The sequence below is a fragment of the Mya arenaria genome, chromosome 6 (assembly GCF_026914265.1).
Source record: "Mya arenaria isolate MELC-2E11 chromosome 6, ASM2691426v1".
NCBI lineage: Eukaryota > Metazoa > Mollusca > Bivalvia > Myida > Myidae > Mya > Mya arenaria.
In genome coordinates, this window is record NC_069127.1 from 48,713,641 (window position 1) to 48,729,898 (window position 16,258).

The 16,258-nt window shown below is 33.7% G+C and overlaps 1 protein-coding gene across 3 annotated transcripts in view; it reads right to left on the reverse strand.

The window, feature by feature from the left end:
- The window catches only part of LOC128239436 (uncharacterized), a 33,151-nt gene extending 17,477 nt beyond the window's left edge, over nt 1-15,674 (reverse strand). The window contains exon 1 of one of the 3 annotated variants that reach the window (XM_052956064.1): nt 15,143-15,674. In XM_052956064.1, coding sequence (XP_052812024.1) covers nt 15,143-15,188 — 46 coding nt within the window. In that variant the 5' untranslated portion in view covers nt 15,189-15,674. Of the gene's footprint in view, nt 1-6,304; nt 6,718-13,608; nt 14,140-15,142 lie in introns of those variants that run through there. The other 2 variants (XM_052956063.1, XM_052956066.1) reach the window with 2 other exon arrangements.
- Nucleotides 15,675-16,258: the final 584 nt, after the last annotated feature.

A 16,258-nucleotide genomic window follows, 5' to 3' on the forward strand; every position in this document is an offset into this window, starting at 1 on the left:
TGTTTGTTACCCTATCCTCTATAATAATCCTATATTCTGTGTGTCTGTTTGTTACCCTATCCTCTATAATTATCCTATATTCCGTGTGTCTGTTTGTTAGTCTATCCTCTATAATTATCCTATATTCCGTGTGTCTGTTTGTTAGTCTATCCTCTATAATTATCCTATATTCTGTGGGTCTGTTTGTTAGTCTTTCCTCTATAATTATCCTATATTCTGTGGGTCTGTTTGTTAGTCTATCCTCTTTAATTATCCTATATTCCGTGTGTCTGTTTGTTAGTCTATCCTCTATAATTATCCTATATTCCGTGTGTCTGTTTGTTAGTCTATCCTCTATAATTATCCTATATTCCGTGTGTCTGTTTGTTAGTCTATCCTCTATAATTACCCTATATTCCGTGTGTCTGTTTGTTAGTCTATCCTCTATAATTATCCTATATTCCGTGTGTCTGTTTGTTAGTCTATCCTCTATAATTATCCTATATTCCGTGTGTCTGTTTGTTAGTCTATCCTCTATAATTATCCTATATTCTGTGTGTCTGTTTGTTAGTCTATCCTCTATAATTATCCTATATTCCGTGTGTCTGTTTGTTAGTCTATCCTCTATAATTATCCTATATTCCGTGTGTCTGTTTGTTAGTCTATCCTCTATAATTATCCTATATTCCGTGTGTCTGTTTGTTAGTCTATCCTCTATAATTATCCTATATTCTGTGTGTCTTTTTGTTAGTCTATCCTCTATAATTATCCTATATTCCGTGTGTCTGTTTGTTAGTCTATCCTCTATAATTATCCTATATTCTGTGTGTCTGTTTGTTAGTCTATCCTCTATAATTATCCTATATTCTGTGTGTCTGTTTGTTAGTCTATCCTCTATAATTATCCTATATTCTGTGTGTCTGTTTGTTAGTCTATCCTCTATGATTATCCTATATTCCGTGTGTCTGTTTGTTAGCCTATCCTCTATAATTATCCTATATTCCGTGTGTCTGTTTGTTAGTCTATCCTCTATAATTATCCTATATTCTGTGTGTCTGTTTGTTAGTCTATCCTCTATAATTATCCTATATTCTGTGTGTCTGTTTGTTACCCTATCCTCTATAATTATCCTATATTCCGTGTGTCTGTTTGTTAGTCTATCCTCTATAATTATCCTATATTCCGTGTGTCTGTTTGTTAGTCTATCCTCTATAATTATCCTATATTCCGTGTGTCTGTTTGTTAGTCTATCCTCTATAATTATCCTATATTCTGTGTGTCTGTTTGTTAGTCTATCCTCTATAATTATCCTATATTCCGTGTGTCTGTTTGTTAGTCTATCCTCTATAATTATCCTATATTCCGTGTGTCTGTTTGTTAGTCTATCCTCTATAATTATCCTATATTCTGTGTGTCTGTTTGTTAGTCTATCCTCTATAATTATCCTATATTCTGTGTGTCTGTTTGTTAGTCTATCCTCTATAATTATCCTATATTCTGTGTGTCTGTTTGTTAGTCTATCCTCTATAATTATCCTATATTCTGTGTGTCTGTTTGTTAGTCTATCCTCTATAATTATCCTATATTCTGTGTGTCTGTTTGTTAGTCTATCCTCTATAATTATCCTATATTCTGTGTGTCTGTTGACTAACCTCTATAATTATCCTATATTCTGTGTGTCTGTTTGTTAGTCTATCCTCTATAATTATCCTATATTATTCCGTGTGTGTCTGTTTGTTAGTCTATCCTCTATAATTATCCTATATTCTGTGTGTCTGTTTGTTAGTCTATCCTCTATAATTATCCTATATTCTGTGTGTCTGTTTGTTAGTCTATCCTCTATAATTATCCTATATTCTGTGTTTCTGTTTGTTAGTCAATCCTCTATAATTATCCTATATTCTGTGTGTCTGTTTGTTAGCCTATCCTCTATAATTATCCTATATTCTGTGTGTCTGTTTGTTAGTCTATCCTCTATAATTATCCTATATTCTGTGTGTCTGTTTGTTAGTCTATCCTCTATAATTATCCTATATTCTGTGTGTCTGTTTGTTAGTCTATCCTCTATAATTATCCTATATTCTGTGTGTGTCTGTTTGTTAGTCTATCCTCTATAATTATCCTATATTCTGTGTGTCTGTTTGTTAGTCTATCCTCTATAATTATCCTATATTCTGTGTGTCTGTTTGTTAGTCTATCCTCTACAATTATCCTATATTCTGTGTGTCTGTTTGTTAGTCTATCCTCTATAATTATCCTATATTCTGTGTGTCTGTTTGTTAGTCTATCCTCTATAATTATCCTATATTCCGTGTGTCTGTTTGTTAGTCTATCCTCTATAATTATCCTATATTCCGTGTGTCTGTTTGTTAGTCTATCCTCTATAATTATCCTATATTCTGTGTGTCTGTTTGTTAGTCTATCCTCTATAATTATCCTATATTCTGTGTGTCTGTTTGTTAGTCTATCCTCTATAATTATCCTATATTCTGTGTGTGTCTGTTTGTTAGTCTATCCTCTATAATTATCCTATATTCTGTGTGTCTGTTTGTTAGTCTATCCTCTATAATCATCCTATATTCTGTGTGTCTGTTTGTTAGTCTATCCTCTATAATCATCCTATATTCTGTGTGTCTGTTTGTTAGTCTATCCTCTATAATTATCCTATATTCTGTGTGTCTGTTTGTTAGTCTATCCTCTATAATTATCCTATATTCTGTGTGTCTGTTTGTTAGTCTATCCTCTATAATTATCCTATATTCTGTGTGTCTGTTTGTTAGTCTATCCTCTATAATTATCCTATATTCTGTGTGTCTGTTTGTTAGTCTATCCTCTATAATTATCCTATATTCTGTGTGTGTCTGTTTGTTAGTCTATCCCCATTGTTTTTATTGATAAAATAATATTCCTATCTTGTTTCTATTTCATCTTGTTATCATTGTATACATATACTGAGGAGGGCATAAGAGTTCAAATTACTTAATAAATGTTTTCAATCTAGAATCTTGTCGCTAACTATGTGTAAGGGTTTGTGTGTATGGCCAATGTCGGTATTGAAGGCGTACATGCATTCCAAACATCTTTAAGACCCTTATCTAGGTTTTTGTTTTGATTATGAACAATACATTGAATATATTGATATTGCATGAGGTCATTAATTAAAACGTAGTATCTAGGTAGTGTCAATTGCTTTAATTTTCAAAAGTAGGCATTTGAATATCAATTACTTTAGAAGAAGGCATTTACATATATATAGAAACAACTCATTATTAAAATATCCGTTTTTGTCAGTAGTAGTTAATTTAGTACAAGTTATGGTAAAGTTCTCAGGTAGCGTTCTTTTCAAGTGTGGCTTAAAGTATAGATTACTATCGAATCTCGTTTTACAAACGCCTCAAGTTTATGGGTATTGATCGTAAAGACTCGATCATAAAATAAATGTGAATTACATTAATTAAATAGAGAATTTGAGTATAAATCAATCAAAGTTTGAAATATGTGACACTTTGACTTTGTTTTAAACATAATATATACTCCAAACATTTCTATTTGAAATAATGTACACACTATTATTTTACGACAACAAAACAATAACCAAGACAGTAAATAAAATATATACAAACTGACTTACAAATCAAAAGAACAATCCACTGCTTGTGCATTTTGCCGTAGAGGCACATATTCCAGTTTCAACAAGCTATCATTTAATACGCCGTTTTAGCAAGACACAAATATCTTAACAATTTCCTAAGAACTTATCTGCAGAAGTTTATACACCCTTTGCCCATCACTGCCTTTTTGCCGCGTTCCCTATCGACGTTTAGGTGTTTTGTGTCCTAATCTCAGTTGAATACTATATTTTCCAAGTGCAGAAGACTACGTGATGACGAAACAATGATAAATTATATTGATTGTCCACATTTAACATTGATTTAATGTAGGAATTAGGCAGAGGCCTGTGGAACTGAAATATATGCATGTTTTTGTTTTTTAAGTTTGTTTTGTTATAATCTGAAGCATCTTTATTAAACACATATTGATTTGCATAATAAATCCAGACATATCTCTGTTGCTTCTACTACTTTGTTGAAATAAAACACTCGTTCAATCCAAAATCAATACCCTCATTTCAAAGGAATCTAAATAATAATAAAAATGTGGTAAAAATGGCCAATTGTTTATGGCAGGTTGAAGTATGAACTATAGTGAATGTCGAACGATTTGCAATACATTTTATGAAAGCATACGTTACACTGTGAATACGGTGACAATCGATTGTTCTTACTTCAATTTTTGTTATTTGTAACTGTCAAGTTAGTACATGTATTTCTCATTTGCAGACGCATGTATCCATGGTAAATAAACCCGATGTTCTATGATATAGCTAAGTTTTTTGGTATCACAAAACTCCACAAATCTGCTCGATGATAAAAATAATCTAATGTTTGTCCATTTTTATGAAATTCAAATTTCAAATTCTGGTTAAATAAAATAGGATGGTCATTTTAAAATGTATAAAATTCGCACAGACAGTTTTTATCATTTTCTCAATATATCCATGCATATATTGATAAGGTCATCCCATGATTGCTTTATGATTTATTGACGTATTCCATAACATTTTCGTATTGATTAATAAAGAGAAATATTATGTTTCCATTAAGTAATGTCAAGTTAACGCATGTTCCCCCTTAAATCCAATACAATTAATAAATTAAGGAAATACTGTATTCATATAGCAAGATATGTCAACCTTAAATAAAGTTATTCAGTTTCAACCGTTATTCTATTTTTAGTAACAGTGACCTTGACCTTGACTCTTGGGACCCAAACCGCAATCACATGAAAGGTATCCATAAACTCTTCCTATAGACCAAGTTTGCTCAAGATATGTCAACCCTTAATGGAATTATTCAGTTTCATAAATGAGTTTGACGCCGCCCGGCCGCCTGGCCACCCAGCCACCTGGCCGCCCGCCCGAACAACGACGTTTTTCATTCTAATAACCAGGTTTCACTATGTGAAAACCTGGTTAAAAATCAAATAATTACAATGAATGTTGAACTTCAGAATGGTGAGCATGATAATTGTCAACTGCTATGCAGGACCTGTCAATCACTTTATCGCGTACTCAGTCATTCATTCACTAAATTAAACTCAAATAAAACCTTCCGTCACTGTTTAATTTAATTTGTTTTTTTATCACTTTAAGGCCCCATCTACCATTGTGATCGTTATTGTTTAACGTCCAAAAGCGGTACCAGGGGTGGGCGCACCGGGCGCGTCCCCTGGTCCCACCTTACATCGTCCAAATTTACATTTTATTCACTGAAGGAGTAACAAAATACGCAAAAAATGCACAATTTGGGACTAGACATTGTTAAAAAATGGGGAGTACCCACAACCCCCCTGCCAAGAATTTTAAACAAAACAATTTTGGTTCTGAGGGAGGGGCGCAAGTCAAAAGGTTACGCTCCTTAGTTAAACCCCCTCTAACGTCAAATCCTGGATCCACCCCTGACATCAATTGTAACTTAGTTGCCCCTAATAACTGTAATTAATTCATCTTTAACCTCAACCATTTTATCTATAACCACAATAACCACTCTCAGTATTATTAATTAAATATAACCACAATCAGGATTATTAATTTATCTACAACCTCAAACATCATGATTATTTTTTTATGAATCCTTAGTCAGTGTGATTTATTTATATATAAAAGTTTATGCAATGACGTGTCGATGATCACGGCTTGCGGAGTCCAGCGACAACAACAACAACCCCACCTAAGTTCCATTGTGATTGTTTGTGTTCCAACTCTAGTGCCTTGGGTTGTGTTGTTTTTTATCAAGAGTTGCCTTTTAATATTTTGTAAATGCTTCAATACATTAAAATAAAGTATCGTTGAATATTTAATATGAATATCTATTGAAGCCCGGATCGTTTATTCTCACATTAAATCAGTTGTATGCATAAGAATATATACACGCGCTCATAGCAGGGACCACTTATAGTCTTGTCTATCTGTTTAATGGCGACTCGACGCGTTATATCAAGACAAGTTGTCAAAATTATTTGACTTTATCATTTATAAACCGGAGAACACTCATTGTCGACGCAGAAAAGTGTTAAAAATCCAATTATTCAGTGAAAAATAAGTCGAAATTATACTTACATAACAGATGATGTTACAACTCGACACAACACAAGGCTATATATGGTCATAGCATAACGATGTAAGAAAATGCTTCCAAACTGTATTATTTCCAGTAGAAAAGTATGTTCAAGTAATTAAACGAAGCAGAGATACAATATCACTCACCTATTATAAGAATTATCCATCGTTTGTCCATTTTCAGTCCATTAAATTATTATAAAAATATATATGTAACAAGTTGACACCAAGATGGTGTTAAAGTTTAGTATTTTCTGTATTTCACCCTTTCAGTTGATTGACGATGAGTTGAGACCCGAATATCATGTCTATATTATCATTTTCTTTCTAATATAAAATATTCCATAATCCATATGATCTATGACACTGTAATTTTTACTTCTTCTTAACCACTTCAGCGTGTTCTAACAGTGCTGTTATAAATATAATAATAAAATAATAATAATGCACTTGTCAACTTTCAATATATCTTCTCCATCAGTATATTAAAAGTATATTACTTTAATGTATGAGAATTTACAAAACGTCAATAAAGAATCCTTTAGAATGGTCTGTTTACTCACGAATTACTTGCTTATTAACTAAATGTATGTATAATGTTTTCGTCCGATTAGTCATTCCATGAATTAAGTGTTGAAGTAAATAACATCTCAAACCGTGCATTAAGATTTAACAAGTCACCCACTGCTTTTGTGACCCGATCAACCGATATTGTTCAATATGAATGGTAATTCGGATAAACATCACGTTTAGATCTAGGCCATCTTTGTGTGGTATTCAATAATGAGTTGTGGTATTTCTGAGTTTGGATACAAAAAGCAATATTCTTTCTAACGTTTATGTATTGTAAGATTTAAATATATACATACACTTTTAAGTAGGCACTATTTAGGTACTGGCCCCAATTTTTCGAAACTTATTAAGTCCCTTATAAACAGGATTAAGCTAAACTCACTATTTTTGTTTTTCAGTGATTTGCTTAATTTTTACTTCTTTAAAAGTTTTTATATTTCAGAGAGGATGTATCTTTATGATAATCACATAAAACCTTTTTTAATTTATAAAAAAATAATTTAACTATGTATTTTTACTTATTGAAATAAGCTACTTAAGCCTGTTAACCTTAAGAAGTTTCGAGAAATTGGGGCCAGGTGTAACTAGTGGTAGTGCACGATTCTATCCGCTTTATATATGGCAACTGCGGTAGTAGTAGTATGCTCATGATAGTAGCGATGATGTGTGTGATAGTTGGAGTTGTGCAAGCTAAAGTCGAGAAAAAACACACAGTTTTCAATTCAATTTCAATGAATATTTTATCATTATATTTTTATGCTACAGCCTTGGTAAATGGTGGTAGTCTATGCCAATAAATGAAACATTAGCGTCAGTAGTATTGCCTAATACATACCATTCGTAAATCATGATAAAATGGCCATTATAGGCGCAAATCAAATTTATCCTCGAGTGCATTACAAAATTGACATTTTTGTTTCTTGTTAATATTTTTAATCTATGCATTCTACCGGTTACTATTTCTGATTTATGTGAAGCCGTGTAGACGCTGTTCTGAACTTCTTATTTTGTATCGTGTCTTAATTTAACTGAAACTTAAAGTTTGGAAAAAATATAAATGATCATTTCTAAAGGTATTCGTTCCATATTTGCATATAACATAATTTAGTGCTTGATATAATTATGCGGAAATAAAAGTATGTTTCCTAGCCCATGGTTAAGCCAATCATAAAAAAACAATGGTTGCATAGTTGGTGTTTGGTGCATTGTTTTGTATTTAAACTGACATTGAGTAATGTGTAGGTTTGATAACATGTTCTTTCTACTTTCATTGTTATTTTTAACCAAAATCAGATGATGGATGACAAGCGATGAACATATAATGCAAGTCTCTCTAATTCTCAGTATACAAAATTAGCCTGTGTTTTACGCCTTCTTACCCCGTTTTATAAAAAAAACGAAAGTTTCAATTGCATACCTCTTATGTTATCGGTGAATGTATGTTTATATTGTATAACAGGTTATGTCACGAAATAATGATGTGTTAAATTACTAAATAAATGTGTTCAATCTTGAATCTAATGATATCGCTACCTATGTTCAAGCCTATCTGTGAATGGCCAATGCCTTGTGTGGAAGACGGACATGCACTCCATACATCTTAAATAATCGTATGACGATCCTAAAATAGGTTTTTGTTTTGCGTTTGAACAATGAATTGGATATTTCGATATTGAATTAGATCTATATTTATCAGTTTCTATGTGGTGTCAAATCCTTATTATATTCAATATTATATTTGAATATCAATTATTTAAGAATAATGCATTAACATATTTAACAGAAACCACGTATCATTAAAATAATTCTGTTTTGTTAGTAATAATTAATTGTGTACGTTTAATGTTATAAGATTCTCAAGTAGCAGTATTTTCAAGTTTGGTTTAAAAAGTATTGATTACCATCGAATCTAATATATCGAATGTCTCAATTTTATAAATGTTTAGTCCATAAAATTAAATACAGAATGTGTATATAAATGTAACCAAGTTTGGAAAATGTGACGCCTTTAGTCGTGTTTTATATGAAATGAATATAAAAATATACCCGAAGCATTTCTATTCGAAAACATGTACAATCAAATCAATTAATGTACAACATTAAAAGAATAAGTAAGACAGAAATAAAATGTATACAAACTGACTGACTTGTATATAGAACAATCCACTGCTTTCGCATTTTGCCGTAGAACTTCAAAAAGCTATCATTAAGTTTTTAGCGAGACACAAACATTTTATCAATTTCCTAAGAACATATCTGTAGATACATGTATAGCATTGGCCCATTACTGCGTTTTGGTCGAGTTCCTATTGATTGTTCGAGTTTCCATATCGTAATCCCAGTTGAATACTTTATTTTCCGAGATGCAAATATAAAGCGCAGTAAACTAAATGTTGACGAAACAATAGTGTATTGATTCTCCAATCAGTTAAACTAGATTAAATGAAGGAATGAGGCAGAGTGTTGCAGTACTGAAGTCAATACATTCTCTTGACCTTTCAGTTTTCGTTGAGCAATATTTTTAAATTCGTTGAACGAATTTTGATCTGCATAATGTACTCTTTCAATCCTAAAGCACGTCGTCATTTTAAAGCAATCTAAATAACACTATAAATGTGGTAGAGTACGGCCAATAGTTCATGGCAAGTATTTGTCAAAACTACAGAGAATATTAAACGATTTGCTACACATTTCGTTCATGAAAACCATGCTTTTGATACGGTTACAATCGGTAGATCCGTTTCAATTATAATTTTTGTTCATTGGTACTAGCATATCTCTTTTGCAGATGCATGTGTTCATGGTAAATAAATGTGTTGTATATGTATGTATATTCGTATCACGGTAACACTAACGTCCACAAATCTATCCTCCAATGATAACAAAAGTTCAATGTTTGACCATTGTCGTGAAATTGAAATTTGAAATTCCGATTCCAATCTTTATTAAAAGTTTAATAGGATGGTCATCCCAAAATGTATTGAAGTGGCATAGAAATGTTATCAGTTGTTCAATAATGTACATTCAGATATTGATAACGTCATCCCATGATTGCTTTTATGATTGATTTACGTATTCCATATCATTTTCTTATTGATCATTTTAGTGAAATGTTATATTTTCAATTAAGGAAAACTGTGTTGTCAGGTGCCATAAAATATTTAGGATGTCTAACTACTCAACTGAAACGCAAGAGCTTTATATGTACTTTTACTCATACATGCTTGTCAACTTTTTATGATTCATAGCGTACACAGTCACTCATTCACAAACATAAACTCGTAGAAAAGCCTCAGTAATGTTGCAATTAAATTAAATTTGTGCTTTATCCATGCTTTAAGATTAAACAAGCTTCCATCTATTTTTGACCGTTTTTGTTCATCATCAATTGTAATTTGCTTGTCCTCGATATTGTTGATTCATATATAACCTTAATTAATATGGTCAATTCATGTAAAATAGTTTGAATATGACGTTCGATGGTGAAGACCCGAAAAAGCCAATACCAATGGCCTTACTTATGTTTCATTATGATTGTCCATGTTTCGACTATAGTTGGAGTATTGTGCCTAACATCGTAAGTGTTGCGTCTTTCTCTAAAACTATGAAAATTAGTAGACCGAAGAAAATTTAGTATAATTCATTGTTTTCAAAGATTATAATTAGGCTAAAGACTTTTAAACATTCATTAATTTCAAGAAAAGTAAAATCTATATTTCCAGCCACTCAGTACCTTTTTTTAATTTGTCAATCACATATCTGCAGATGATGGTATATCAATGGACACATTCATCTGAAAAAGTGAGATGCTTGTAACACTGAATTAACAAGAGATGTTTGTCAAACATTATGCCCCCCTGAGCGCCATGTTGTCAGGATTATATGGACAATTGAATGAAATATGCATGGACCGAAATGACAGCTGATTTGTTGCTGATTTATAAGATTATGACCATTAAAGTGTGAGGATGAAGTGTGTTATGACTGTCATGACCTTTGACTCTATGAACTCAAAATCCAAAGTCATCAGCTGGTCACCAGAAACCTTAATGTCAAGTTTGAGGGCCATGGGTGCAGGCATTGTCAAGTTATCACAAGACAAGTTTTTTTTCGTTCAAGGTCACTGTGACCTTGACCTTTGACCCGATGACCCCTTAAATCATAAGGGGTCATCTACAAGTCAGATGGAACTCCCAAGTCAAGTTTGAAGGCCATGGGTTCAGGCATTGTTGAGTTATCACTCGGACAACCTTTCACCATTCAAGATCACTGTGACCTTGACCTTTGGCTCTATGAATCCTAAAATCAATAAGGGTGATCTACTGGTCAGGCTTAACATCCATGTCAAGTTTAATGATCATAGGTTCAGGCATTGTTGAGATATCAGTGGGGGAAGATTTGTTAACTTTTTTGCGTTAAAGGTTACTGTGACATTGACCTTGGACTGATGACCCCCTAAGTCGATAGGGGTCATCTACTGGGCAGGCCCAACCTTCATGTCAAGTTTGATGACCATAGGTCCAAGAATTGTCGAGTTTGCTTTCAAGGTCACTGTGACCTTGACCTTTGACCCCTAAAATTAATAGGGGTCATCTACTGGTCAGGCACAACCTCCATGTCAAGTTTGAGGGCCATGGGTGCAGGCATTGTTGAGTTATCACTTGGACAACCTTTTATCATTCAAAGTCACTGTGACCTTAACCTTTGGCCCAATGACCCCTAAAATTAATAGGGACAATCTTCTGGCCAGGCTCAACCTTCAAATCAAGTTTGAGGGCCATGGGTGCAGCCATTGTCAAGTTATCATTCGGATAACCTGTTACCATTCCAGGTCACTGTGACCTTGACCTTTGGCCAATTGACCCCTTAAATCAATAGGGACCATCTTCTGGCCAGGCCCAACCTCCAAGTCAAGTATGAGGGCCATGGGTGAAGGCATTGTCGAGTTATCACTCGGACAACCTTTTACCATTCCAGGGCACTGTGACCTTGACCTTTGGCCAGATGTCCCCCAAAAACCATAGGGGTCATCTCCTGGTCAGGCCAATTCTCCAAGTCAAGTTTGAGGGCCATTGGTGCAGGCATTGTTGAGTTATCAATCGAACAACCTTTTACCATTCCAGGTCACTGTGACCTTGACCTTTGGCCCAATGACCCCCGAAAACAATAGGGGTCATCTACTGGTCAGGCCCAACCTCCAAGTCAAGTTTGAGGGCCATGGGTGCAGGCATTGTTTAGTTATCACTCGAACAACCTTTTACCATTCAAGGTCACTGTGACCTTGACCATTGACCCATTGAGCCCAAAAAAACAATAGGGGTCAGCTACTGGTCAGGCCCAACCTCCCAAGTCAAGTTTGAGGGCCATGGGTGAAGGCATTGTCAAGTTATCACTCGGACAACCTTTTACCATTCAAGGTCACTGTGACCTTGACCTTTGGCCTGATGACCCCTAAAAACAATAGGGGTCATCTACTGGTCAGGCACAACCTCCAGGTCAAGTTTGAGGGCCATGGGTGCGGGCATTGTTGAGTAATCACTCGGACAAGCTTTAAAAAAAATTACCATTAAAGGTCACTGTGACCTTGACCTTTGACCTGATGACCCCCAAAATCAATAGGGGTCATCTAGTGGTCAGGCCCAACCTTCATGTGAAGTTTGATGACCATACGTCCAGGAATTGTTGAGTTATCACTCGGACAAGCTTTGGTCTACCGACGGACCGACCGACCAACCGACCGACCGACATAACCGACATGCCTGTGCAAAGCAATATACCCCTCTTCTTCGAAGGGGGGCATAATTATGAAACAGATCAACCGATTGTAACCGTGACCACAGTGTTACGTATGTTTTGTGCGGTTATGTCGTGTTTCCGATAGAAACAATTCTAAGTGAGATATCTTGATGAAACAATTAGCTATACATATGATTAACACAAATCAGACATAATAGAAAGCCTCATTCCCAGTAACCGTTCCGCAACTAGAAGAAGATTTGGTTTTAACTTATTCAGAAAGAGGAATTGGACAACTCTTTGTACAACAGTAGCTAACTAGCTGGGACGCTAACATCACCCGCACGTTATTTTGCCTGGCCGGGCTTAATTGAGCTCAATGCATCTGAACTATTCTTGTTGACCGACGAATGTTGATATTCGTGAAAGGTTCCCAGACCATGGTGGCGTTCTAGCCAATGCAGAGCGGGTGTTGTCCGTGTTCATGTTGACAGAGTTGATAAAAATGGTGATTCCAAGTAAAAGATCAGTGCATGTTGAGGCCAAAATATTCTTTCGAGTCAACCTCTTCTATGGTATGCAATTGGATTTCGTAAGGTCGCTGTATGCATTTTATATCAATTCTTGGTGTTAAATGTCATGCGCCAGTCTGGCTTCCCTTATAAGTATTTGGTTTGCATTTAAACAATAAATTGGAAAATTATCGGTATAGTATTAGATATATATTTATACGTAGTGTCAAATCCTTATTATTTGCAAAAGTAAGCTTTCGAATTTCAATTACTTTAGATAAAGGCATGAACATAAACAACTCATAATATCCGTTTTAGTCAGTAAAAGCTAATTTAGTGCAGGTTATGGTAAGGTTCTCAGGTAGCATTCTTTTCAAAAGTGGCTTAAAGTATAGATTACCATCGAATCTCGTTTCCCGAATGTCTCAAGTTTTGGGGTATTGATATTATATACTTCATCATAAAATAATTATAGAATGCATAGATAAACTGTAGAATTTGAGTAAAAATAAATATAATTTTGAAAAATATGACACCTCTAATATTTTTTAAACAAATTAATTATATAAGTATACTCCAAACTTTCTCTTCGAAAATACGTACAAATAAAATATTTACAAACTGACTTACGTATAAATAGAATAATCCACTGCTTGTGCATTTTGCCGTAGAATAACATATTCAAATTTAAAAAAAACACTATCATTTATTATACATCAATTTAGCGCGACACAAATAAGTACATCATAAGCCCATAATTGCGCTTTTCTTACACTTCCTAATGAGTTTTCGGTGTTCTATATCTTAATCCGGGTTGAAATCTATATTTTCCAAGTGCAGGTGACTATATATGTGTTGACAAAACAATGATAAATTGATTCCACTTTAAACTAAATTAAATGTACAAGGCAGAGTGCTGTGTAACTAATGCCAATGCATGTTTTTGTCCTTTCAGTTTTTGATGAGAAATTATCTGAAATTCATAAAACACATTCTGTTTTGCATAATAAATCCAGTGATGTCTCCGTTTGTTGTTTTTACTGCACTGTTAAAATATACACTCTTTTAATCCAAACACCATACCTTCATTTAAAAGGAATATAAATAGCAATAAAAAATGTGGTAAAAACGACCAATTGTTTATGGCAATTATATTTATGAACTATAGTGAATATCGAACGATTTGCAACACATTTTGTTTATAAAAAGCATACGTAACACTTTGGATACGGTCACAATCGGAAGATCATGCTTCAAACTTTGTTCATTATAACTAGCACATGTATTTCACATTTGCACATGCATGTGCCCATGGTAAATAAACCTACTGTTTCGTAACATAAGTACGGTTTTTTCGTATCACGGAAATAGCAAACTTCACAAATCTGCCCACCGATAATCTAACGTTTGTCCATTTTCATGAAACTTAAATTTTAAATTCCGGTTTAAATATTGATTGTTATATTTTTAAGTTAAGTAGGATGGTCATTCCGAAATGTATTAAAGTCGCACAGAAATGGTATCAATTGTTCAATATAGTCCATTAAAATATTGATAACGTCATCCCATGATCGCTTTTATGATTGATTTTACGTATTCCATTTCATTTTCGTATTGATCAAAACAGGGAAATATTATATTTTCATTAAGGCAACACTGAGTAGATTTGTGCAATCAAATATTTACAATGCATGTTGAACTTCAGAACGGTGAGCAATTTAATTGGCAACTGCCATGCGTGCATGAGCTTTACGTGCATTTGTGTATGCCTGTTGTCCACTTGATAGCGTAGTCATTCATTCACTAAATTAAACTCAAATATAAGCATTAGTAATGTCTCCATTAAGTTGAATATATGATTCGGGAGTTATATCAAGACAAGTTGTCAAACTTGTTCGGCTTAATCATTTATAAACCAAAACACACACTTTGTCGACATGAAAACGTGGAGTTTATATCCAGTTATTAAGTAAACAACAAGAGAAAAAAACTTCCACGCCCATGCAGTAATGTTATAACTCGACACAAAATAAGGCGACATATGGTCATGGCATCATTATATACGAAGAAAGAAATGCTTACATACCGTAATAGTCCCAGTGGAAAATGATGTTCAATTGTTAACAATTACGAATGATAATACAAAGGAAACATTATCACTCACCGATTATAACAATAATCCATCGTTTGTCCATTTTCAGTCCATTCATTTTTTATTAGAAGTTCTGTAAAAAAATAATACCATGAGAGTATTTAAAGTGTATTAGTTCTGTAGTTCATCCATTCAACTGATTGACGTTGAGTTGAGACCAGAATATCATTTGTCTATAAGTATTACTTTTTTAGGACTTTACGTAATCCATATGATTCATCACACTGTACTTTTTATACCAATGAACAACTAGTGCTCTGGTAAATATTATAAAATAATGATAATGCACTTCTCTTAAAACTTGTCAACTGTCAAGATATGCTCTGCATCAGCATATAAAAAGTATATTACTTTAATATACGAGACTCTGCAGTGAGCCATTCACACATCTTAAAAATAAATTAATTTAAAATGGTCCGTTTACTCCAGAGTGGCTTGCTTCTTAATGAAATGTGTGTACACTTTTTTCGTCCGATTAGTCACACAATAATCTAATGTTGAAGTAAATAAAATCTCAATCCGTGCATTTAGATTTAACAAGTCACCCACTGCTTTTGTGACCCGATCAGCCGATATTGTTCAACATCAATGATAATTTGGCTAAACATAAACTTTAGATAGACCAGGATGGTGTGGTATTCAATAACGAGTTGTGGTATTTCTGAGCCTCTGTTATCAAATAGCAATATTTGGTTTTAACATTCATGCATTGCCATATTTAAAAAAATCTAGTATATCAGTCGCCTTTCTGAATTATTTGAAACCAAATCTTCTTCTTCTTCTTCTTCTTCTTCTTCTTCTTCTTCTTCTTCTTCTTCTTCTTCTTCTTCTTCTTCTTCTTCTTCTTCTTCTTCTTCTTTTTGTTTTCGTTGAAGCGTCCGGATTTAACTCAATGTAACAATGAATACTTTATAGAAGCGTAGATCAACCATACTGCCGTTGTGATTATAAAGTCGTGTCGGCCTGTTTCGAATGCACACTTTAACACTTTGTACAACATAACTACATTGCAGATTAGAGTCGGCATGGTAATGCTTTAAATCTGTCAGTCTGAGAACATCATACATTGAAATATTAGAGCACAATAGTAAACTTTTGAAAACCGAATCAAATACCGGCAAACAGATT